This window comes from Mauremys mutica, chromosome 10 (assembly GCF_020497125.1).
Source record: "Mauremys mutica isolate MM-2020 ecotype Southern chromosome 10, ASM2049712v1, whole genome shotgun sequence".
Lineage (NCBI taxonomy): Eukaryota > Metazoa > Chordata > Testudines > Geoemydidae > Mauremys > Mauremys mutica.
In genome coordinates, this window is record NC_059081.1 from 5,366,586 (window position 1) to 5,389,983 (window position 23,398).

The following is a 23,398-nucleotide window of genomic DNA, read 5'->3' on the forward strand; positions in this document are numbered from 1 at the left end:
AGGAGGCACAAGGAGAGACCATTGACATCAGTGGGTGCTAGGCACCTAACTACCTTAGAGGATCCGTGCCTAACAGAGAAATCCTGTTGGGTTGTGAACTACTCATTGTTTCAGCTCTCAAGATGTTTCCCGACATCTCTCTTTTCTGAAAAGCTGCCTGTGTCTAGCCTCCTAATGAAGCGACTGCCAGCATGTCTCCACGCTCGTTAATGTGTCTGCGAGGATGATCCTGGACTTCAGAACCAATGGGCCCCATGAAACCAGAAGGGCCGGAATTGGGCTCTCAGCTACGCTGCTGCTGATCTGGAGTGATGCCACTGAAGTCAATGGAACTACAATGGACGTATGCTGCTACGGCTGAACGTGGCCCAAGCTTAGTAGACGGGGTTCGGAGTGTAACTTCCTTTCCAGGCAGCGGAGTCCTTCCGATGGTCTTGTTCGTTTTGAACGATGTCTCATTTATCCAGAAGAGGGGGATCTGGGGTCCAGTCTGGACTGGAACCAGAAGGGTATTCCATTTCCTTCAGCATATAACCACTGTGTCCGGGGAGCTTTCTTTCCATTCAGAATCAAGACGCAGGGACAGGGCTCTGTACAGACGCAGTGCAGGGTGCGTTGGGCAGCATACGCTGTGGGAGGATTAGCCATTGTGTTGCTGACATTTCCCCACACAGCCGCCCCCGTGAGTGATTAGGAGGATAGGTGTACTGGGGAGGGGCAAACTTCCAAAGGGTCAGTGTTGGGTTCTGGATTAGTACCCAGAGCCTCTTGTGCCAGCAAACTTTGGCTTCACTCTTAGGAGAACAGTCTTTCCCATGAGACTTCTGGTACCATCTGCATCTGGCTGGGCTCAGGATACTGCAGGAGAGGCCGTTCCCATGGCATTTTGGCACTTCTGCTTCCGCGCAGCTGAGATCTGGAAGTGAAAGTGCCACTTTCATTATTACTTACCCTCCACCCAGAGGCCTGCAGCCAGCTGCAGTTCAGATGTGTATATGGAATCTTACAGGCACATTGCCCGGGGCGGATTAACCCTCTAGAAAGCTGACATTTTCCATGGCCAGCCAAATAAATGTCTGGTAGGGCACACGTTCATGCATCTGAGGGCGGGGCAGTGCAGCCTAGTGGAGTGAACACAGGCCTGAGAGCCAGGATCTGCTGTGTTCTAATCCCAGATCTGACACTGATAAGCAGTCTGTCCTTTGTCAAGTCACACGCTCTCTGCCTCAGTTTTCCCTGGCTGCAAATGGGGATAATAATGACCTACCTTCTTAGGTAGGATGAGAAGATTAATGTTCATAAAGTCTTTTGCACATAGAAAGTTATGGGGGTGCTAAGCAACATTACAGTTCTGGAAATCTTCACCGCACAGTACAGTAGACTTTACAGCATCTTCTCAGCAGGTTCAGTTTGAGCTCGAATGTCTGGGGCTAAGAGAAATTAAAACGGTGCCTGAGCTGGTTTGCCGTCCCCACGGCATTCAAAGAGTGGTGCGTGCAGCACTGAATCAAAGGCTCCCTCTGTGAAGTGAGGGAGGATGTCGGATATGGACAGGGGCATGGCCTGACCCCTCCCCCCCCGCCTGCCCCTGGATTTATGCCCCTGTGACTCTCTTGTGACTTCAGTGGTGTCCCTGGTGTTACATGCCGGTTAAGCTGAGAGCCGACAGGCTCAGGGCGAGCCCATTCTCATATGTTTCAGTGACCCATGCCCAGATCTCAGTCTTGGTCGTGTCACTCTCACGAGAAGCCCCATCTGGTCTCACTTATGCCACAGTCGATCCACTGAAACCAGTGGAGTGGAACTGGTGGAAGGGAGATCAGGATCCAGCCCACTGGTGTCCACATGTGAATAAGGCCAATCTGCTTTGGCTTCTAACTTCCCTAGGCTCACGCCACACAGGTAGGTATTGGGAGTGGTGGCCAGCGCACTGGACTTCTGTGCTGAAACGTGTGCTGAGTAACCTGTCTGTCACCCCTGGTGGTTCTCTGGAAGGTTGCACATGCTCTAATTACGTATGCATGTCCGAGTGATGCATATTAATTGTGTTACGCTTCTCCTCCACAGAGGGAGACCCGCCCGCAGCTGAAGTGTAACTAATGATGCCAAACCTTCTCTGGAGGCGTGTGGTGGTTTCCCCTCCCCCCTTCCCCATGTTTATTTGACCCCTCCTTGTGTCTGTGGTTCTATTTTGCTAACCTGGTTCCTGTCTCTGGTTTTTTTGGGTGTCGCCGTGTGCTCGCTCGCTTGCATGCAGTTGCGGAAAGGCCCTCCGGTGCCGCCACCTCCAAAGCACACCCCCTCCAAGGAGATCAAGCACGAGAACATCATCAGTCTGTTTGATGACAATTTTGTCCCCGAGATAAGTGTGACCACCCCCTCGCAGGTTAGCCGCTCCGCCCTGCCTTATCTCTGTCTGCTCCCAGCCCCCGGCGCCGTCCCCTGCTTAGAGGTGTCACGCCACGAAACCTGGTCAGGAGGCAGGGCAAGAGGGGCCGGCTGCCAGCGCGCGGCTGGGCTGAGATTGCCAATGGGATACCGCGCCCGTGGCCCCTGAGCAGCTGGTCAGTTTGAAGCCAGCCTTGATCGGTGCGGCCAGGAAGCCAGGGCTGTGTGACGGCTGTTCTCGTGGCCGGTGTAGAATGGAGGAGGACGACTCTGGGGGGTACCTAGTGAAGGGGTCACAAAGCTATCATTGCAAAGAGCGGCCGGGCCTAGACATGGTTCCCACCAGGCCTGGGTGAGGCACTCATTGCTCTGCTGCTGTACGCTCCCGGGGCCTGCTAATCAGAGGCTATGAGAGGTCCAGCTGAGGGGCTGATATGGACACTCAGCACCTCTGAAAAATCAGGCTCCCGCGGCTTTGAAATGCCACTTCTCTGTGTGGAAAGGGAGTGTCTCAGGAACCCCGTGGAGTGGGCAAGAAAGCACTACAGGGCAGGGCTGTGGATCAAGGACTTCAGTCTCCAGAGACCTCCGCTGGAACCTTTCGCTGCAATCAGCTCTCTATAACAGCATTATCTCTGTGCGACTGGCACTGGGCTTCTGGCTGGCGTGAGGCTGGTGGCTCTTAATCAGCCCTCGGTCTCTGCAGCTAAAGTCCTGAAGATCAAAAATTTCAAAGGGAAAAGATTCCTCTTCTCCCTCTCTTCTTTAATGTGTTTTGCAGCTGGAGAAGGGGGCAGGCTATTCGGTATTAGATCCCTGGGTACCTCTCCCTGTGCCGATGGGAACCTGACCAGTTTTCTGGCTTAATTATGAGACTCGCGCTGTCTTTTATGTTCAATTTTTTTAATTCATCCCTTAAAGACCCAGGTGACACCTCTAACAATGCTGCTGTGTAACTGTCCTCCTCGCTTTTCCTTCTGTAACCCAAATTCAGTGGCCTGTGGCTTTCCAGCTTCCACCCGACTGTGGAGAATAATGACACCCAGGGTTGGGAGAAAAGAAAGCTAGGCCTTAAGTTACATTCAGATATCAGGGGGGCTGGTTGAACTCATAGAGTGGAGGGATGATGTGGACAGCAATAGTGTCCGAGTACTCGGCATCAAACAGGCAGGGGTGGGTTACCCTTAAAGGGGGTCCCTGCTCATTCTGACCAAAGGACCCCCAACAAACAAAATTCCACCCTTCAAAACAAAATCTTTCCTCCGTTGCTAAAGCTCTCAAAGTAGGGTTGCCGATTTTGGTTGGATGTATTCCTGGAGATTTAATCACATGACATAATCTTTAATTAAAGATTAATCTTTAATTCCTGGCGACGCCAGGCCAATCCTGGAAGGTTGGCAACCTTATCTCAAAGCATGTTAGGCTCCCAGCCCTGTCACTGCTACTATATTCTTTAGGCAACATTTAGCTGACAGCTGCTTGGTGGATGCTTGCCTTTGTTTTTAGTGAGGACATTTCACGTGAAAACTTGGCTGTGCCATGCTCATGCCATCACAGACAGAGGTGTCTCCTTTCGGAGGAGGCAGGGAATAAGAAATTGGTGCAGGTATTTCCTTCAGCGCAAGTTCCTGTATTGACGCTGGTGTCCAACATAATATTAAACCAAGGTAGGGAAGCAGACTATAAAAGTCTGTGGGCTAAATTGTCCCCAAACAAGGCCAGATTCCAGACTTGGTTACTCCAAGGTAAATCTGGAGTGACTCCATTCAGTTCATTGCATTTGCACCCATGAGACTGAGCTCAGAATCTGGCCCAGAATAGTTGGTGTTGGGTGATTTTTGGCACTTCCTGTGGTTTGTTGCTCTTGCAGTGTTCTTCTTGTAGCGTGACACCCTGTCATCTCCACCAGACCGAGCACCATGGGGTCAATGCAGGCAATATGGGATCTGCTTTCCCTCTGAATCTACTGGCCTTTGTCAGTGTACTCATCCCCTCAATTGATTGATTTAATTATTGGAATGTCAATTTCTGTGAGGGCTTCTGTAAGATGGAAACCATAGTGAATGGCTGGGATCTTAAAGAAAATATTAAGTTTTCCAGCTTTCAAAGCAAACTTCCAGCCGGACATGAGAAGGTTCTAATAAAGTCCATTGACCTGCCTGTCTAGAAGCCATTAGAGATTGCTTTGGCTTTGTGGATCTGTGCATTGGAGTGAAATCCTGGCCCCATTAAAATCAATGGGATTTTTGCCATTGACTTTAGGGGGGGACAGGATTTCCCCCATTATCTCTGCTTGGGGTGAAAGGCAGCAGTGACCAGGGCATGACAGGATACAGCTCTGGACCTTTTCCTCAATTTTGGTACATTTTACAAATATTATGCAGGGTCCATTAGTCTTTGTTTAACTTTAAGTATTAAAGGTTTGCAGGCAAAGAGATGGGCCCAGACCTCTGGGCATCCTAAATTCATGGGCTCCTAACTCATCCCAAGGCAAAGGGCCCAATACCCAGATCCATATTTTGTGGCTTGAGCCCACCTCAGCTGGATGCTTTCCCCCCAGTGTCCTTGTTGGATACTGCTGGCATCACAGCTAGGGGTAAGGTTCTGCTTTGGCTTAGTCAGGGCATCCAGCCAAGCTGACGGGGTGGGGGGAAATCACTGGGGTTGAACTGATATTAGCAGAGTCTTGTAAATGTGTAAAACACTCTCCAAACACTTAGTAAAGATGAGGTCCCTTCTCCAAGGAACTTAAACTAATTCGGATGCTCTATGTGGGGTAATGGCTATGGTGCATGAAAGTGCGAGGACCCTGTTTGTGGGGAGATCCCCAAAGAGGCGGGTTTTAAGGAGGTATTTGCAGGAAGAGTGGAGAGAGTGCTTAGTTGCGTGGGAGCAGGAGACTGTTCTTGGGAACAGTAGCGGCATGAAAAAAGGAGACAAAGGGAGCAGTCGGGAAGGAGTATCTGGAGGACTGTAAGGAGCAAGTGGACAGTAGGGAGGAGACGAGAGCACGCACAAAAGCAAGCGTGTAATCATGCAGAGCTTTGGAGGTCAACAGCTGTCCCCAATACAGAACTCTCCTCCGGCTCCAGTTACATTCATATCTGGACAATCTAACAAGCGTTCTGTGTCTGTTTACATCACAGGAGAAAGCCACGGACCACTGAGCAATTCTTTCTCCCTCTGCATGTCTGGGTAGCTTGTAGCATGTCTGTGTAACTGATCGCTGTGTCTGTTACGTTGTTCGTATCATGTGTGAACACCTGCGTTTATCCAGGGATTCCAGCACACGGCGGTTCAGTGCGCACGACCCAGGATGGGACCTGCAGGACGTGATCTCTGAGTGGGGACTCTTGTTTCTAGAACAGACACCACTGGGGTATCCCAGTGTCCGTTAATGTTTGGTGTATTTCCCCAGGGCCATTTCAATGTGCACTCGGGGCCCTTATAAGATAGTTATTGGGGGTGAATTAGGCAAAGGGCAGGAAGCCCTAATCCATGGTGTATATAACTCTTGAACAGCAGGTAAGATTCCAGCATAGCCAGAGCCTTTGATCTCTGAGCACCAAGAAAAACATGGGAGGTGGAACTTCTGTGAAGACATTGCTCTACTGGAGAATTATTTAGGAACTATGATAAAATTATCCAGTGGGATATAGAGGCTGGGTGCTGGTTAGTGTTTAACACTTTGGGTTGGGGACCTGGATGTCTGCTGGCCACACTCCTTCCTGTGAGTGCTAATCAGTGGGCCACAAGCCTATAAGAAGGGGAGAGCTATAAAGAGAAGTGGAACTGGGAGTAAAGTGCGTTGAGGTGGAAAGTAACGAGCGTGGATCTCATGTATGGCACTTTCTGTTAACTGTAGTGGTTTTGCTGCAAAATGCTAAACTTTGTGGTCCTCTTTTTGCCTGGATGGACCAATGAATTCATGTCCTAACTTGATGCTGAAGCTTGTCGCTGGGTAATCTGATGTGTTTAGTAAGTACTGGGAGCATTTTCACTCTTGGACTTTGTTGGCGTTGGGGCGGAACAACAGAAAACAACTTTGGGTGGAACTGGAAATATAGTTGAAACTATAGGGCCAGCGATCTTGGGGAAATCCATTGAAAGCACGAAACTCATAGAGCAGAATTGTTTCGTCTCAAAGGAAGAGTTAGGCAGAAAGGGGGCAGCTCATAATGGCCCTGCAGGAATCTTAAAAATGAATGGCATTAGCTCAGGTCTGAATGTTAAGTTCCCCTTAAGTTCCCCTTATGTGACGGTTACCACGTCGGCTGCATTAAAGGCAGTTCATGAATGCTCTGATAGTGCCACCTGCTTGTGTATTAGAGATAATGGAACTCACTCTGCTGGCTCAGAAAGCAGCGGTGACATCTCTTGAATCTGGGTGTCTTGGAAAATACAAAGCACATTAGTCCTGGTGTGTGTCTGAGGACTGGAGCCCCATTGTGGACAGCACTGGAGCTTGCACTGACAGGTGTGGAATTTGGTGGCCGTCAAGGACCATGGGTTAGGTGTGAACTCTCACCTATGACTCATGTGACTGTGGATGGCGTTTGGAGTCTGAAGAGGGATAACAGATGAGCAACTTTAGGGATTAGGCTTGGGACTCCATTGGAGGTACCTGCCAGAGTCATGTGCCGTTCCCTCCTTAGCTCCAGGCTCCTGAGCAACTGGCGTAGATATGACGGGTGAGCTGAATGCTGGTTGGCCGCACAGCAGACGGTGGCGCCTCCTGAGGAGGATGGGAAATTAATCTTGAGCTGTGAGCACCATGTAGCTGGTGCTGATGCAGAAAAGCTGCAAAGGACAGTTGGGAATAGATGAGAAACCTTTCCAAGCTGACGGGTGCAATGGCATTTCGGCCACCTCAGACCACCCTGTCCTGTCAGAGCCATTCAGACAAGTAGGAAAACGGACAAGGTTTGAGTTCTTGGTTTGCATGCGTTCCTTGGTGCGCTGTACGTGCTCACAGGCATCATGCAATCTGGGGCAAAGGCATGGAGGCATCCGTTGTTATCATGCCCACCATGTGCTTTCTGCATCTGCACCCTGAGCCCTGGATATCAAGTGCCATATACCATCTATCTCCGATATCTGTCTAATGCTCATGCTGCTTTTCTTCCTTACTGCTGCCAAGTTTGATGCCCCTGGGCCCTTCCAGGAGGGAGCCAGCCTGTTGGATCTGGATTTTGATCCCATTAAACCAGATGCCAGCCCTGTGGGGAAGACACCCACTCCTGCCACTCAGGTTGGTTACTATCCCCATTCCTTCTTCCATGCGTACGTGAACCGTTACCGACTGCGGAGTCAGCCTATGCCTTCAGTGCATATTTCCATATTGACTGAGCTCTCAAGGGGTGTGCTCATGCCCCCGCACATCCGTGAGCTCTCTGACACTTGTGTGCATGAGTTGGGTGAGCGTGCACCTGGCTTTGCACATGCAGCAATCTGATCTGCACAGAGATTGTGGATGTTTGCGGGATTTGGCCTAGGAAACTCAGTCAACGTGCATTACAAGGTTAGCATGGACCATGTCCCACATGGATTTAGTGTTGCCCTGATTGTGTTGCTGGGAAACCCAGCCTTAGTGCTGGGCGCTTCCCAGCAAATGGCTCGATTTGGTTAGTGACGGGAGCAGAGTGATTTTTAAGAATCAAAGTGTGAACAATCTGCGGTTCCATTAGATAGGATAAAACTTTGGACTTGCAGACAAGCCACCAATGTCAGGATTATGGGAGGGATTTTCCAAAGTGCTCCGTGCTGGCCTATCTTTGCGGCTACCGATGTTGCAGGGAGTTGATCCTTGGCATCAGTGGGGGCCGAACACCAAGCAGAGTTCTGAAAACCGACCCCTCCCCCGCCCACATCGCTGCAGTCGTGGAAATGAGCATGACCAGCCCAATGCTTCCAAAGGTTTTAAATGGAGAAAACCGTATGCCACTAGCCCTTGGATTTTCCCAGTGGCGAGATGGTGACCAGTAGTACCATGGGCCATTGATGTTTGAGGGATGTGTGACTTAGAGCAGTGGTTTTCAAGCTGCGGGGCGGGACCCAGTACTGGGTCGCGGAATGTGAGGCACTGGGTTGCGGTGGCTCCAGTCAGCACCACTGACCGGGTCGTTAAAAGTCCCGTTGGTGATGCTGACTGGCTAAGGCAGGCTAGTCCCTACCTATTCTGACACCGCGCTGCACCCTGGAAGCAGGTCTGGCTCCTAGGCGGGGGACTACAGGGCTTCACGCATTGCCCCCACCCCGAGCACTGTCTCTGCACTCCCATTGGCTGGTACTTGGCTAATGGGAGCTGGGGGGTGGGGGTGTTGCCTGCAAGCGAGAGCTGCGTGGAGCTGCTTGTGCGCCTCCGCCTAGGAGCCGGACCTGCTGCTGGCTGCTTCCGGGGCGCAGTGCGGTCTGTGGTGCCAGGACAGGCAGGAAGCCTGCCTTAGCATCCCCGCTGGGCCGCTGACCGGGAGCTGCCCAAGGTAAGCTTACACCCCAGCTCCACACCCCAATCACCTGCCCCAGCCCAGAGCCCTCCCAAACCCGGAGCCCGTTCCTGCACCCCAAATCCCTCATCCCCGGTCCCAGCCCAGAGCCCTGACCTCCTCCTGCACCCCAACCCTCTGCCTCAGCCCTGAGCGCCTCCCAAACCCCTCATCCCCAGCTCCGTTTGGTTGTGGTCATCAACAATTTTCTTCAACTGAGTCGCCAGGAAAAAAGTTTGAAAACCAGGGTCAGAGTACAGAACTGTATGGCAGGTAGGCGTATCCGCACTAGCTTTAATCGAGCTTGCCTATGTAACAGTGAACCGAGGACTGTGTGGATTTTGGCATGGTCTAGCCACCCCAGTACAAGCCCGCTGGGGGCTCTGGGTATGTACTCAGGTTGCTAACCCGAAGCTGGGGTCTGTGCAACTGCATTCACTGCTATTGTTACCCATGCGGGCTAGAATAAAGGTAGCACGGATGTATTGACACCCGCTGCCGTTGCACCTTCGCTTGCAGTGCTGATGTACCAGCGCCAAAGGTGGGGCTGTGCTTAGTCTAATGCCATTGTGCTTCAAATCCGACGTGTGACGCAGGCAGGTCTCAATCATTTTGCAATTGTTAAGAAAAGTGTCAAAATGTAGAGGCGAGTGCAGTGGAATGTGTACGTCTGCCTCGCTCCGAACGATATTTGTATTGCTTCCGTTGGCAGAAATAATCCAGTATAAACCTGTTTTTCTTGTTGCTCTTTGACACGCTTAGTCTTTACCTTGGGATTTATGGGAGGTAAGAATTTTCTACAGCTTCCGTTTTGGTAAACTTACTGTCTACCTTGGCATGTGATGGCACTGTCTTCTTCCTCCTTCTCCCTCTCTGCCACGCTAGAATTGCTCCCTGTGCCTTGAACCTGCTTTTGCCTTCTGGTCTGTGGATCGGCCTAAAAAGGCAGCCCTGTGTTCTGGCACTGCACCTGGCGCTCCTAGCAGAATGCACTATCCCCTGTGCCGTTAGCTCTCCTGTCTTTCCCTTGGTGTTTTGCATTGCAGTCAGCATCGCCTGAAGCGAACCCTACCACTGCCGTACAGTCATATTTGTTCCTTTCCTCTCCAGATCTCCAAACCTTTCTGTCCTCTCTCCCTTTCATTGTACAACCTGCATGCCTCTCAACTGCCCCTCCTGTATGCAAATTTGGGATATCTGCCAGGCTTTGCTGCTCGTGGTCAACCACTCTTAATAGAAATGCCGAATCGAGAAACGCAACCTCTTTGTTTCTGCTCAAGAAATGAATCTGCCTTCCTTTGTGTTAAAGGGCCAGCCCCGCTGCTGGTGTAAAATCAAAGGAAGAGGGCTGACTGACGCCAGGGGACAATCTGGCCCAAGGTTCCTATATGGCTATTGAGCTGTCTCCATGATGCATGCCCTGGGCTCGTTGAGAAGGATGCTTCCCCTATGCATTTTTACTGGCTGTCGATGTTGATCTTTGCTTCCCCTCTTTGTGCATTGTTTGTCTGTCTGTTTAAAAAAAAAAAAAAAAAAAGTCTGTGTCTTCACAGGGAAAGACGTCAAGCCTTAAAAGTGGACAGCCCTGGTTGCGGATGTCTGCCTGCTGCGTGGCAGTGCAGCCGGTCCCTTTTGAGAAGCGTTTGCTCTCATGCGCCCATCATGGTCTGGCATGAGTCAGCTGAGTGTTCCTTCCCCAGATGAACGAGTGCCTGTTATTCCCCGAAGCTGTGGTTTCTTTGCTATATTTGGGTATCAGAGTGAAGAACCGATGTGTATATTCTTTCCCTTTTGTGTCCTCCCAGACAGTGGCGGGGGGCGGCCTCCAATCACTAGGCTCAGGTGGAGTTGGAAACCCCGCTTCTCCTTTGTTTATACACAAGGAAATATATTGGCCCACCTGTGTTCTTGCTATTAAACTGAGCGTAACTGGGGAGAAGCAGTTTGAATAAAGCGAGGATCGGCCCAGACTGTGACTCCCCCCCGAACTCCTAATCTGCTTTGAGTTTGGAAAAGCTTTAGCTTTGAAATAAAATTATTTTTTTTTCATTGTTGCTACCTTTGGTCTTCTGCTTCCTGTTGGAAGCAGGAAGGGCTGAAACACTCTGGAAAAAGACATTATTCCTGGCCTGGCTGGAGTAAGAAGTTATTAGTGTCAGAGTAACACCTGGGACCAGAACCCCCTTGTGCCAGGTGCTGTATGCACAAGTAACAATGAGCAGAGTCCCTTGCATCAGAGAGTTCCCAGCCTCGGCAATGTACCCGCTATCTCATGAGACCCTATTTCCACGAGATTTCAGATTCAAGAGATCTGGGTTCCTGTCATTGGGACAAGCACCTGGAATCAGATCCTCAAGTCTCGCTGAGCGGGAGTGAAAGTTGTTTTAAGCCACCTTTCTGCTCCCTTCTCCTGGGAGCCAGCTTGACCCCACCATAACCGAGAGCAACCTCAGAACTATGCTGACAGAAACAGTTGCCTAGGGACAATTGTACCAGCCAGGGATCGCTGGAACATAAGATACCCGGGCCACACCCTTTCTTGCCCCAGCCCACTCGGATACATTGGGAGCAGGGGGATGTCTGAGGCTTTGTCTACACTATACACCACTGGCTGCGGCATGTAGCCACACACTGCGGTGAAAGGCTCTGGCGAGGGGGGAGGCAGCAGGGAAAAGCTCCATCAGCTCCCTGCTGCTGGAGCTTTTCCATGTGGCAGCGGGACGCTGCTGGAAAAATGCTGTGTAGACAGACAGAGGAGGTACTGCTTGGGCATGTAGAGGGCCGTGCGGGGTTTATACCGTAAAGGTTCAGCTGTGGGTTTACTCACCTAAGCAGTACCTCACTGTCGACACCTTTATTAACCCCCATACTGGGGTGTGTGCAGGGTCTGTACTCTGCACACCGCTGTAAGGAGTGCGCTGTGTAGACGTACCGTGAGAGAGGGGAGTGTAGAGCCAGGTACGCTGGTTTGAACCAGCCAGGCTTCCCTAACTTCCCCCGTAAGGCAGGTGCCTGGTTTTTCTGCTGCAGCGTTGAATCCTCTGGCTTTGTCGAACCTTGCCGTCACGGTTCAGGGGGTTGCCAGGAGACCTGGCTCAGTTCTGCTGCTCCAGAGAGCAGTCTGGTGGACGCGCGCCCGAGTGTGTGTGAAGATGCCGATCGATAAAACAAAGCAGAAAAGCCATTCAGTAACAAAGCTTCCAAACCTGGGTATAGCAAAGGCACCTCCCCTATCTCTGTGACCGTACGTGACTGCACTGTCCCTGGGCTGCTATGGTGAAAGTCCCTAAAGTAGAGACGTAGGCAGGTGACATCAAAATGCCTTTTGCTGAAAGCCAAGAGACTAACTGGATTCCATCCCTCGCTCATTAAACACAGTTTCTGCAAATTAGCTAGCTGAGAAATCCATTGCTCCCCATGGGTTTTTTTTCACCTGTCCAAACAAAGACACACTTGGCCAAATGGATGTTGGTTGCTGTCAGTCCCTGTTACAAGCCCATTGAATTCAAATAATAAGCAACCTGGGAGTGAATCTAATTAAACAGGAGCGACCTGTGTAGCGTTCCATGTGTTTGTGTTTGTCAGAGCTGCGGTGGGAAGCGTCTACTTGGGGGTTATAGCTCAGGTATTCAAAATATCCATGGTATTGTAAGGCCATGAATGGAGTAGGCAGGAAACATTAGGAAGGAACTGATGGGATAAAGAGTGTATGCTAAATTAGACCAGTAGGGTGGCTGGCAGTAAGTAATGACTGTCAGCCCAAGGTAATTATTTTTCCATTACTCCTGCTGTTATTAGCAAAACACTTACGGGATCTTGTAGGTTTCAGACTGGAAGCTGACTGTGCTTGGGGTTAAGAAAAATGGTGGTGCTTGCACTGTGGGAATACTGTGTATATCCCAGCTTGACTCATGGATAAATCCAAGTGCCTCAGGAGGGTTACTTGGCCAGTCCATTGACTTGAGTGGTGTCTAGGAGACCCAAGGCATGAGAGCAGCAGAGAACGGGTTTGACACAGACGTGACGGGGAAAGAACATGCTGGATGCGTTGCTCTTGCGGTGAGATCTGCTGGCGAAGGGGTGTGCTTTCTCGGAGGATTCTGTTTCCCTCCACTCAGGAGGACTCGCCAGTCGAAGGGAGGGATGTGAGGAAACTACAGGTCTAAACTTGCCCATGAGTGGAGGGGTGAGAGGCCTATGGACACAGCTGGGGCTCAGATCTGAGGCCTGACCTTGTTACGGGGGGGGACCCATGCCTTGTGCTTTACTGAGTGTGTTGAAATTAGATGGTTTCATTAACTGGTACAATCAGTAGTGATAACAAGGTAGAAGGTCTGTCCCTTCCTGGCAGGCTCTCTGAGCCTCTGCTGAAGAGGTTGATGTTGCCTGTTGTTTGTTTTAACACCAGTTTGCTGAGCTGTGCTCATGACCCATACCCAGCCTACTTTGCAGGTATCCAGTTTACGCGAAGCACAACAGGGCTTCATTTCCCCCCTGAAGTTCTAGTGAGCAAGGCAGGATGGTGTGAGAGAGGCTAGCTAGTGCAGGAAGGTTGGGTGAACAAGCCTGTTGGCGCCGAGTTCAAATCTTGCATCCAGTTAGTCTTCACTGTGTTGGTTCTTGTTCATTCCAGAGCCATTAAGTTTGCAGAACTGGCAGTTTCTGCTCCAGAAAGGCCTGTTGCTGGACTTAGCAGGAGGTGGTCATATTCCCAGAGCTGTGAAAGGCCCCAGGATTGGAATAGCGGAGTGGGGGCAGAGGGTTAGGCGTGAGGTGCATTGGCAGAGTCGAGGAAAGGGAAGAACACGCCCGTTACCAGTCTTTAGTCCCTCCTGGAAGTCCGCCATTTCCGTGGGCACTGAATTCATACTTCCCAATTAAGGAAACCCTAGAATATGTTCTTGGGAGAAGGTTCATTATAATAGACACCCTCCTCACCTATTGATCCCAGTGAGAGAACCTGTTTTCTTTGCTTATCTGGGCTAATTTTGCTTTTCACATTTACCACAGTGTAACCCCCCACGGCCCCCTGATTGCTTTCTTGTCTATTCAGCTATCAGCTGCCTCCCCCAAAGGCCAACACCCCGACTGCATCAAACTGCATGGGGCTAGTCTGTTCAACCAAACCATCACTGGGTATGCTTGGCCTTCTGAGCTGTGTTGATCCCATGAAGTCTCCAATCACCAGGCACTTTCTCCTCCACAACACCATGCGGAGTTTCTTTTAATTAAAGTGATTAATTTTCCTAAGCAGCTGCTGCTGTAAACAAATGATGAAAAGCCACTCAGCTTCCTTCTCCATAATAGCTATAATAAATGATCCCGTGCATACCGCCTTGCTGGGCTAAAGCGCATTGCCCACATAGAGTTTTCTTGGCCGTCCTGTAAACTGAAACCTTGCTTCCTTTGAAGGGACAGTGAGTCACACATGTCTCTGTAGTACCGTCGCTCGGGTTAGGAGACACAAGGGAACAATTACTAAGCTGGCCATATATACGGGGGTGTGTGGGTGTGTTCTGTGGGCTGGATTCTGTTCCCAGTCACACTGGGGTAAATCCAGAGTTGCTCTGTTGTCATTGTCCAAGACCACTGGAGTTACTCTGGATCTGCACCATTGGTACTGAGAATACACAGCAAGCATCGGAAAGATCATGAAATTTGCTGGTGGAGTTGCAGCTCTGTTTCCATAATATGTTCAAGTATTTGTAGTTCATCTGAATTGCAAATAGCTGACCGGCCGATCTGTACCTCTGTGATTGTCTCATTTTCTGCTGTTTTCCCCCCTTACTTACCATGCACTTCTCCTTTTTATCCACTGCCATCTTCCTCCTCTCTCTCTGTCTCTCTTCCCCAATCCCAACTGCCAGCCTGAAAAGACTTCCTCGAGCAGCGTGCAGTCCGTGGATCCGTGTCTTGCTGACAACCCTAGTGATAGCACATTTGCTGTGGACTGGCCCAGCCAGTCCACAGAGACCCAGCCAACACAAGTAAGTGGAATCCAAGCCCGAGTCTGTCCAGAATGTAGTGCTCCCATGAGTCTGGAGGGCGGGTGGGAGTGGTTCTAAGATCTGAAGGTTGGCAGCTGTGTTCTAGGATGTGGAGAGCAGGATGTCTGGGTTCTGGTTATTATTGTGGTAGCATCTAGGAGCCCTAGTGATGGACCAGGTCCCCATGACGCTAGGTGCTGCACAAACGCAGAACAAGACAATCCCTGCCCCAATGATCTTACAGTCTGAATACATGTGTTTATGCTAGCTGTAACAGATGCTAATGACAGCACCCCATGCTTAAACTCTGTTCAGGGCTACCACTCTCCTGACATGGCCTCGCCACTCTTACTTTGCAAGGAACAAGGTGCTCCCCCACTTTGAGAGATAACATTTGGGGAGGTTGAGGCACTAGGTCTGCTCCCCCTTTAAGCTGCAGCCAGTGGGGTCAAATGGAAATGGGAGGTGACAGTAGGCAGTGTAGAAGGATTCATGCACAAACCTGCCATTTTGGAGGGACCTACCTTAAATTAGGGGCTGCTTTGTCTAGTGCTCTAAGTTCAAGAGGAGCAGCTAGGGGGTCCTGAGTTCTCAGCCGGGCTCTGCTAGTGACACGCTCCGATCTTCAGCTGATCATGTAGCCTGTCTGCCTGTCAGTCTCACCATTTGTAAAATAGGAATAATACTTACACAGAGCACAGAGATGCAGGAGAGGACACAGCCCCACAGCGCACCACCGTGGGGCAGCAGGGCACAGCCTGTCCCTTAATGACTGGACAGTGTTTTGGGGAGATCATTGTGAAGTATCAGTGTCCTCAGCTCTATGGAAGGGGAAGCAAGAATGACAGTCCAGTCAGAAGTGGCTGTCCTGACAGACTGGCGCAGATTAGAACGGGAGAAATTCAGGTCCCATTTAAATGCACAGCAAAGTTCAGAGTTGTAAGTTCTAGGCCTCCCCCACCGTTACAGGAATAAATCCCAAATGTTCGTATTACACAGCAGGCCTTACCTGCCAGCAACTTCCTGCACCAAGAGTTTTCCAATAGGATGGGCATTCCTGGAGCAGTAACCTGCCTCCACAGACTGATACCCACTGGGAGGTATCTGCACAAGGACAACTTTTGCCAAGGTTCTGGTCTCACAGAGAGCCCCACATGGGTGGGACCCTCTGCCTGAAGCCCCAGTGGGGCTGCAGGGTTCTGTCTACACAGAGCTCATGGCAGAATCTGTGCCTAAGAGAATTTACACCATTCAGAATTCTGGAGTAGTTCTATAACTTGCTTTGGAAAACCCCTGCATTCTATAGTACGTGTAATAAACTTATATATGTAAAGAATATGTAGAGTGTGTGTAAGTAGATAATTACCATCGTGCATTAGTGTATTTAGTAAATCTACATAGAAAATATAAGTATGTATGTACTTTATTATATATTTATATACATATACTGTGTGTGTATATAAATATATTTGTGCATATATATATTGTAACATGCGTACATACACACAGATAGACACACAAAAGATCTCCTCTGTTGTAGAGCTGTGTATAACCGATAGTAAATATCTACTGAAGTTATTAAAACTAGTCACTGCAGTTTTCCCGGTAAGTGTTTTGGTCATAGTTCTGAGGACCCTTTCTGCATGTTCCTCTCTTGTGGAATTGAACAGTCCTTTAAAATCCAGGGCAGTTTCTTTTATAACGGCGTCTGACCCTTAAGAAAACCACTGCTGCGCACTGGGGATCTTGTCTCGTTGGCTCATAGGTTCTTGCGACCCCCTCTGGTGGCATGGATTGTGTGGCTCAGCTGCCTGCCAGTTGCTTGCTGGTACCTGTTCTTAAGCGATAGATAGTCTGAAAGTGTAGGTCTGGAGGTTTCTAGATTAGCTGGACCTAGCTGTAGATTTTAGGCAATTTAGGGCATGCATTCTTGTTGTGTTTCAAAATGGCATATACTTTGTACGAACTCACAGCCCCCAAATCTCTCTGAACATTCACACCTGGGAAGCAGCGTCTAGGCAGGGAGAAATTGGTGAATATTTCTCTCTAGGCATATTGCATATTGGAGCTTGTCCCTCCACCCCCACCAGGAAGTGCAGAGCCTTATAACAAGAATATTGCTTAACAAAACCCAAGTCCATAACCTTGCAAGACATCAGAAGTCATGTTTGTGCTAGAATGATCACATGGGTCTGCATTTCTTCTCACATCAACGCCAGGGAGATCAAATCCTCAGCTGGGGTAAATTGTTATAAGGGAGAGGAGGATCAGGCCCACTGGGACTATCTGTCTAAGTGTTGCAGGATTGGGCCCTCCAGTTTCCAGGGAGATGGGCTGGTTGTTTTCGGCCCAGGTATTGTGCGCGTAACTGAGTGTTTCATGAAGATACATTTGATGCTATGAAACATTTGGTCTTCCCCTATGCAGTGTGCGTGTGGGATGGAGAATTCAGTGGAGCATTCTATATCAGAGGTGTAGAAACGTAGGGCTAGAAAGACATTTAAGGGGTCATCTAGTCCATCCATCCTCCCCACCCCCGGTAAGGAGGCAGGACCAAATATACCTAGACCATCCCTGACAGGTGTTTGTCCAACCTGTTCTTAAACACCTCCAGTGACGGGGATTCCACAACCTCCTCAGGTAACCTGTCCCCGTATTTAAGCTGCAGCAAGGGAGATTTAGGGTAGATATTAGGAAAAACTGTCTAAATCTAAGGATAGTTAAGCCAACTCTCTCTCTCTCTCTCTCTCATTTCAGCGTTACACAAAAATTAAATATTCCAAGTAATATGGATCCCTAGAAATTGCCTGTTAGAGGATCTTGCCTTTAGGAAAGTTCCTATAAGAATTAAAACCAGGCCAAGTATTTGCGGCTGACCCCTATTTATTGGACGGGCTGAAAACCAAATAGTAACCCGGGTCATAGCACTGACAACTTTGTTCATTCCTACTAGGTCTGGCAGGTTAACAGGATTCCCATTTCTGCACCTTGTACTGCATGGGCCAAAGCCTCAGCTTGTGGAAATCAACATAGCTCCATGGAAGTCGATGTGGTGACATTGATTTACACCAGCTGAGCATCTGGCTCATAGTCCTCAATCCAAGCCCTAGAATCATAGAACCATAAGGTTAGAAGGGACCACAAGGGTCATCTAGTCTATCCCCCGGCCAGGATGCAGAATTTGGTGTGTCTAAACTATCCAAGGCAGACGGCTGTCCAGCCTCCTTTTGGAAACCTCCAGTGAAGAAGCTTCCACGACTTCCGTGGCCAGTCTGTTCCATTGCCCTACTGTTCTTACAGCTAGGAAGTTTTTCCTGAGATTTAATCTACATTTGCTATGCGGTAGGTTGATCCCATTGCCTCTTGTCCTGCCCTCTGTGGCAAGAGAGAACAACTTTTCTCCATCTTTATTATGGCAGCCTTTCAAGTATTTGAAGACCGGTATCATGTCCTCCCCCCCCTTAATCTCCTCTTTCACAAACTAAACATACCCAGTTCCTTCAGCCTTTGCCCCTATGACTGCATTCCATCCCTGTGATCATCTTTGTCGCTCACCTCTGGATCCTTTCCAGTTTCTCTACATCCTTTCTATACCTTGGTGACCAAAATTGAACACAGTACTCCAGCTGCAGCTTACCCAGCGCTGAGTAGAATGGAACTATCGCCTACTGTGACTTGCATGCCAGGCTTCTGTTAATGCAACCTAAAATTGCATTTGTCTTTTTTTCTGCAAGAGCATCGCATTGCTGACTCATGTTGAGGTTGTGATCTATCACAGCTCCCAGATCCTTCTCAGCAGTGCTGCTGCTCAGCCTGTTATCCCCCATTCTATATTTGTGCATTTGGTTTTTCTTCCCTAAGTGTGGCACCTCATATTTGTCGTTGAATTTTAATTTTGTTGTCTATAGCTCAGTTCTCCAATTTATCAAGATCCCTTTGAATTTTAGCTCTATCTTCCAAAGTGTTTGCAACACCCCATTGCTTTGTGTCATCTGCAGATATGATCAGTATGCTCTCTGTTCCTAAATCCAGGTCATTAATAACGATGTTAACCAACACCAGGACCCAGAACATATCCCTGTGGAACCCCATTGAGACCTGCCAATCCAACATCATTCCATTAATAGTTACTCTTTTTTTGTGGTTGTTTAACTAATTATGTGTCCACTTAATAGTACTGCCAACAAGCCTACATTTCGCCAGCTTATTTATCAGAATGTCATGTAGGACTGTGTCAAAAGCGTTGCTGAAGTCCATATATATTATGTCCACCACATTTTCCCCCATCCGCAAACCAGTTACCCTGTCAAAGAAGGCGATCAGGCTGGTTTGGCATGATTTGTTCTTAGTAAATTCATGCTGGCAGCTAATGATTACCTCTTCATCCTCCAGGTATTTACAATTGATGTTTTATACATTGCTCTAGTAGCTTCCCAGGTATCGAAAGCCAGGCTGACTGGTCTATAGTTTCCCACCCTTTTAAAAAGATGGGAACTATGTTAGCCCTTCTCCAGTCTTCCAGGACCTCTCCTGTCATCCATAAGTTTGCAAATATTATTGCCAGTGGCTCTGAGATTTCTTCAGCTAATTCCTTCAGCACCCTGGGGTGAATAGCATCAGGCCCTGCTGATTTGAATTCATTCAGAATGGTCAGAAGATCTCTGATGTGTTCTTTACTTATCCTGATCTGCATCCGTTCCCTTTATTGTCTATGGTAAGTTCGCTAGTCATCTGGTCACATGGTGGTTTTTTTGTGAGAAGACTGAAGCAAAGTAGGCATTGAGCAGCTCTGCCTTCCTATCATCTTCCATTACCAGCTCACCTTCTCCATTGAGCAGTGGACCCAAACCATCCCTGATCTTTCTTTTTGTCTGACCTATTGAAGAACCCTGTCTTGTCTCTAACATTTCTTGCTGCTGTAACTCATTCTTTGCCTGGGCTTTCCTGGTTTTGTCCCTAGACGCTCATGCTATTCCCATGTATACTTTTTAGTGACATGTCCCCCTTCCATTTCCTGTATGGATCCCTTTGGGTTTTTAGATCGCTTAGAAGCTCCCTGTGCAGCCACTTTGGCCTCCTGTGGCTCTTCTTATCCTCCCTCTGTATCGGAATAGCTTGATGTTGAGCTTCTAGTGTTACATCTTTTAAGAACTGCCAGCCACCTTTGACTCCTTTTCTTCCTAATTAGTCTTCCCATGGGACCTTGCCTACTATTTCTCTGAGTCATTTGAGATCCACTTTTCTGAAGTCCTGTGTCCTTGTTTTGCTGTTCTCGTGTCCTCCTTTCCTTAGGATCTTGAATTCTATCAGATCACGATCACTGCCTCCCAAGTTCCCAACCACCTTCACGTTCATAACTAATTCATCCCCGTTGGTCAAAACCAGATCCAAAATGGACGACCCCCTAGTTGTTTGTTCAACTTTCTGAATCAGAAAGTTGTCCCCTACACAGAACTTGCAGGACATACTGTGCTTTGCTGCATTAGTCTTCCAGCAGATATCAGGGAAGTTAAAACCCCCCATTAATACTATCTCAGGTGTGTTAGCTAATCTTGTTAATTGCTTATAGAATGACTCATCCACTTCTTCTCTTCCTGATTTGGTGGTCTATAATAGACCCTTACCATAAAATCACTACTGACCTTTTCCCTTTTTATTGTCACCCAGAGACTCTCAGTAGGTCTGTCGCTCACTTCTCCGTGGACCTTGAAGCAAGTGTATACATTGACATACAGTACAACACCATCTCTTTTTCTCCCCCATATCTCTCCCTCCGGAACAAGCTATATCCCTGAATGCTGGTACTGCAATCATGGGAGTTATCCGATCAACTTTCTGTAATGCCAATTAAGTCGTCATTTTCTTCATATACCATGACTTCAGTTCATCCTGCTTCTTCCCCAGACTCCCTGCATTTGTGTACAGGCCTGGAAGATATTTTGCAGACTGCCCTGTTTGCTTTTCCTTTTGCCTTTTTAATGCAGTTCTGATTTTTAGGCCCGTCTCCAGAAATTTTTCCCCTTTCCCATGTCTTCATTACTTGAGCCTAGATGTGCATTGGCTGGATTTTTGTCACCATCCCCCATAAGACCTAGTTTAAAGCTCTCCTTATCAGGTTAGCCAGAGGATGTCCAGAGATGCTCCTCCCAGTATTTGCTAGAGGGAGCCCATCCCAGCACAGTAATTCGACAACCAGCTGATGGTTCCAGGAAGGAGAAGAAGCCAAAGCCCTCTTGCCGAAACCACGCATGTACTTCCACGATTCCGTTATAATTCCATAGAGATCTGTACCTGTTCTATACAGAGAATGGATCAGAGTTTGCTCTTGGTTACACCTGGGTGAATTGGGGTAGCCCCAGTGACTGCAAGGGAGCGCCTTTACTGGAGTAACTGAGAACAGTATTCGGCCCAGCAAATGAAAGCGTCAGGTCAGCTGTGTGTACCTGCATGTGGTTGTCTCCTTTCCTGTGGCTGCATGCAGTCAACTAATTCATTCTGTACTCAGGTAAAACTCTCATTAATTTTACTCAGAGCTTTACCTGAGGCTGGATGGAGTGGGAACTACAGGCTAGCTAGACTACGGAGAGTCAGGAAAACATACGAGCAAGAATCATTTTCCTAATTGCCAGGAGATGGCGGCGGTGGACAGCGTAGATCTTGATCTGGCTAGCTGTGATCTCTGCCTGGAGAGTGTAATCTTTAAATTGGTCTCTTTTCCATGCACAGACTCTCTCTCTCTTCCCCACCCCCCCTCTAATAACTCTCTTCCTGGATGCCTCTTGTGTTGCAGCCAGCAGAAACGGCTCCTGCCAGTGCCGAGCCGGCTGGGACCGAAGCACCTCCTGCTAGTGCCGAAGCATCTGGGACAGAAGCGGCAGCTGGAGCTGAAGCACCTAAAACGGAAACTGACTCAGGATCTGCTCCTGTAAGAATGTAGGGAAGGTGGGGTCCCGTCCTCTTCTACCCCGCTCTTGATTTGCGGGGGCAGCTCTGATGGAAAGAGGGCTATGAAATGATCAGGCGTGGAAACTGCCTGTGTGGCTGGCATGCTCACGTTGTGTCCCTGTTCACAGGCCAGACGTGCACTGTGTTTGTCTTGCACGCTCGAGCCAAGGCCTTCGGGAGCAGATGAGGAACCTTCCTTCTCCCTCGGCCCCAAAGCCAAGCCAGTAGGAGTTGTGATAAGCCCGAATCCCCAGACCTCTAACTCTTGCTGTGAGCAAGTTGCTTCACCTCGCTGCCTCCATTTCCCAGTCTGTAAGAGGGGCGTTATGCCACTGGCCCGCTCCACAGGGGTACCGTGAGGAGTGAGGAAACGTAAATGTCCCAGCAGCGTGGCACCACTGCGTGGGTATTTCACGGCTGTGAGCGTGATGGGGCTCTCTAAACGTTCAGTATCGCAGCGCAGATACGACATTCCCTGGAGAATGCAAAAATGTCCATACTGTCCCGCAAAAGGTAGTCAAAGCACCTTCATCGCCCAGCCTAACGTCACTGATAATCTAGTCCCTTACAAGCCCGGATCCCTCGATAGTATCTTCCACCTTCTCTGCTTTCCCTTTCGCGCCAGTCATGGCTATAAGCTGACATGGCCGAGCATGCTTGGAAACCGCACTGCCAATCCTGGTGCTTGGGATCTGGGGCAGGCGGTGGCTGGATTTAGTGGGTCCCTGCGGCGGGGGAGCAGTTCGGACGCTCCTTTCTCAGTGTGGCTTTGTTCTTTCTCCCCTTCTCTTCCCCGCCTGCCCCCCCAGACTTCCCTGCCTGCTGTCGTCGTGGAGACGTTCCCAGCCACCGTCAATGGCACCGAGGAGGGCAGCGCCCCCTCCGAAAGGGCGGACATGCCTCCGGGCTTCCTGTTTAAGGTAAGCGCGTGCGGGGTGGGGGCTGATCCGTCCCTGCGACCCACGTGCAGGAGGCGTTACACCAAGTGCTGTGGCTATGGGGCTGCCAGGGACAGGGAATGGGAATGGGATGTGGGTTCCTTTAGACACCAGGTCAGGTTCACTGCAGCCAGTGCAGGGGGCAGCCTGTTTGTCCCCTCCGGGCTTTTGTTCTGCAGGGGGCAGGTTGGAGTCATGTCCGCCGCTCCCCATCCCAGGGGTAGGGAGACGGGGAAAGCTCTAATCCCTGCAGGCTGAGCCTGGCGGAGCCCTGCAAGTGGGAGAGACGTTGAATCAGTGCTTTGGCTACGCCAATTGGTCCTCTTGACCGGGTGCCAGTTGCTGTCTGGAGAAGTGTGACAGGGCCCCGTTAAAGGCAGAACTCAGGCAGATAAACCACGGTCAGGCCTGAAAGTTCAGAGCTGCGTTTCCAACACCCCAGATTTCTAGGGTCAGTCAGATCTGGGGGTTTGGAGGTCATCCCGTAAAGAGGCGTGATAAGAGTGAACAGTGAAATAAGGTCCCAGATTGCAGCCGCTCCCGTGTTTGAGGGTGCTGGGATCTGGTTCAGCCCCAAACTGCGGGGTGACTTCTGACCTGCAGGCATTTTCTGTGCCCTGGGCTAAGGCGGGTGTCAGAAACTCACAGCCTCTCT

At 49.6% G+C, this 23,398-nt stretch overlaps 1 protein-coding gene across 6 annotated transcripts in view; it reads left to right on the plus strand.

The window, feature by feature from the left end:
* Positions 1-23,398, plus strand: part of BIN1 (bridging integrator 1) — a 162,900-nt gene that overhangs the window by 126,814 nt on the left and 12,688 nt on the right. For 2 of the 6 annotated variants that reach the window (XM_045031812.1, XM_045031813.1), the window contains 6 exons: positions 2,258-2,386; positions 7,529-7,639; positions 9,636-9,659; positions 14,741-14,860; positions 21,651-21,785; positions 22,615-22,725. In XM_045031812.1, coding sequence (XP_044887747.1) covers positions 2,258-2,386; positions 7,529-7,639; positions 9,636-9,659; positions 14,741-14,860; positions 21,651-21,785; positions 22,615-22,725 — 630 coding nt within the window. The remainder of the gene's footprint in view (positions 1-2,257; positions 2,387-7,528; positions 7,640-9,635; positions 9,660-14,740; positions 14,861-21,650; positions 21,786-22,614; positions 22,726-23,398) is intronic. The other 4 variants (XM_045031814.1, XM_045031815.1, XM_045031816.1 and 1 more) reach the window with 4 other exon arrangements.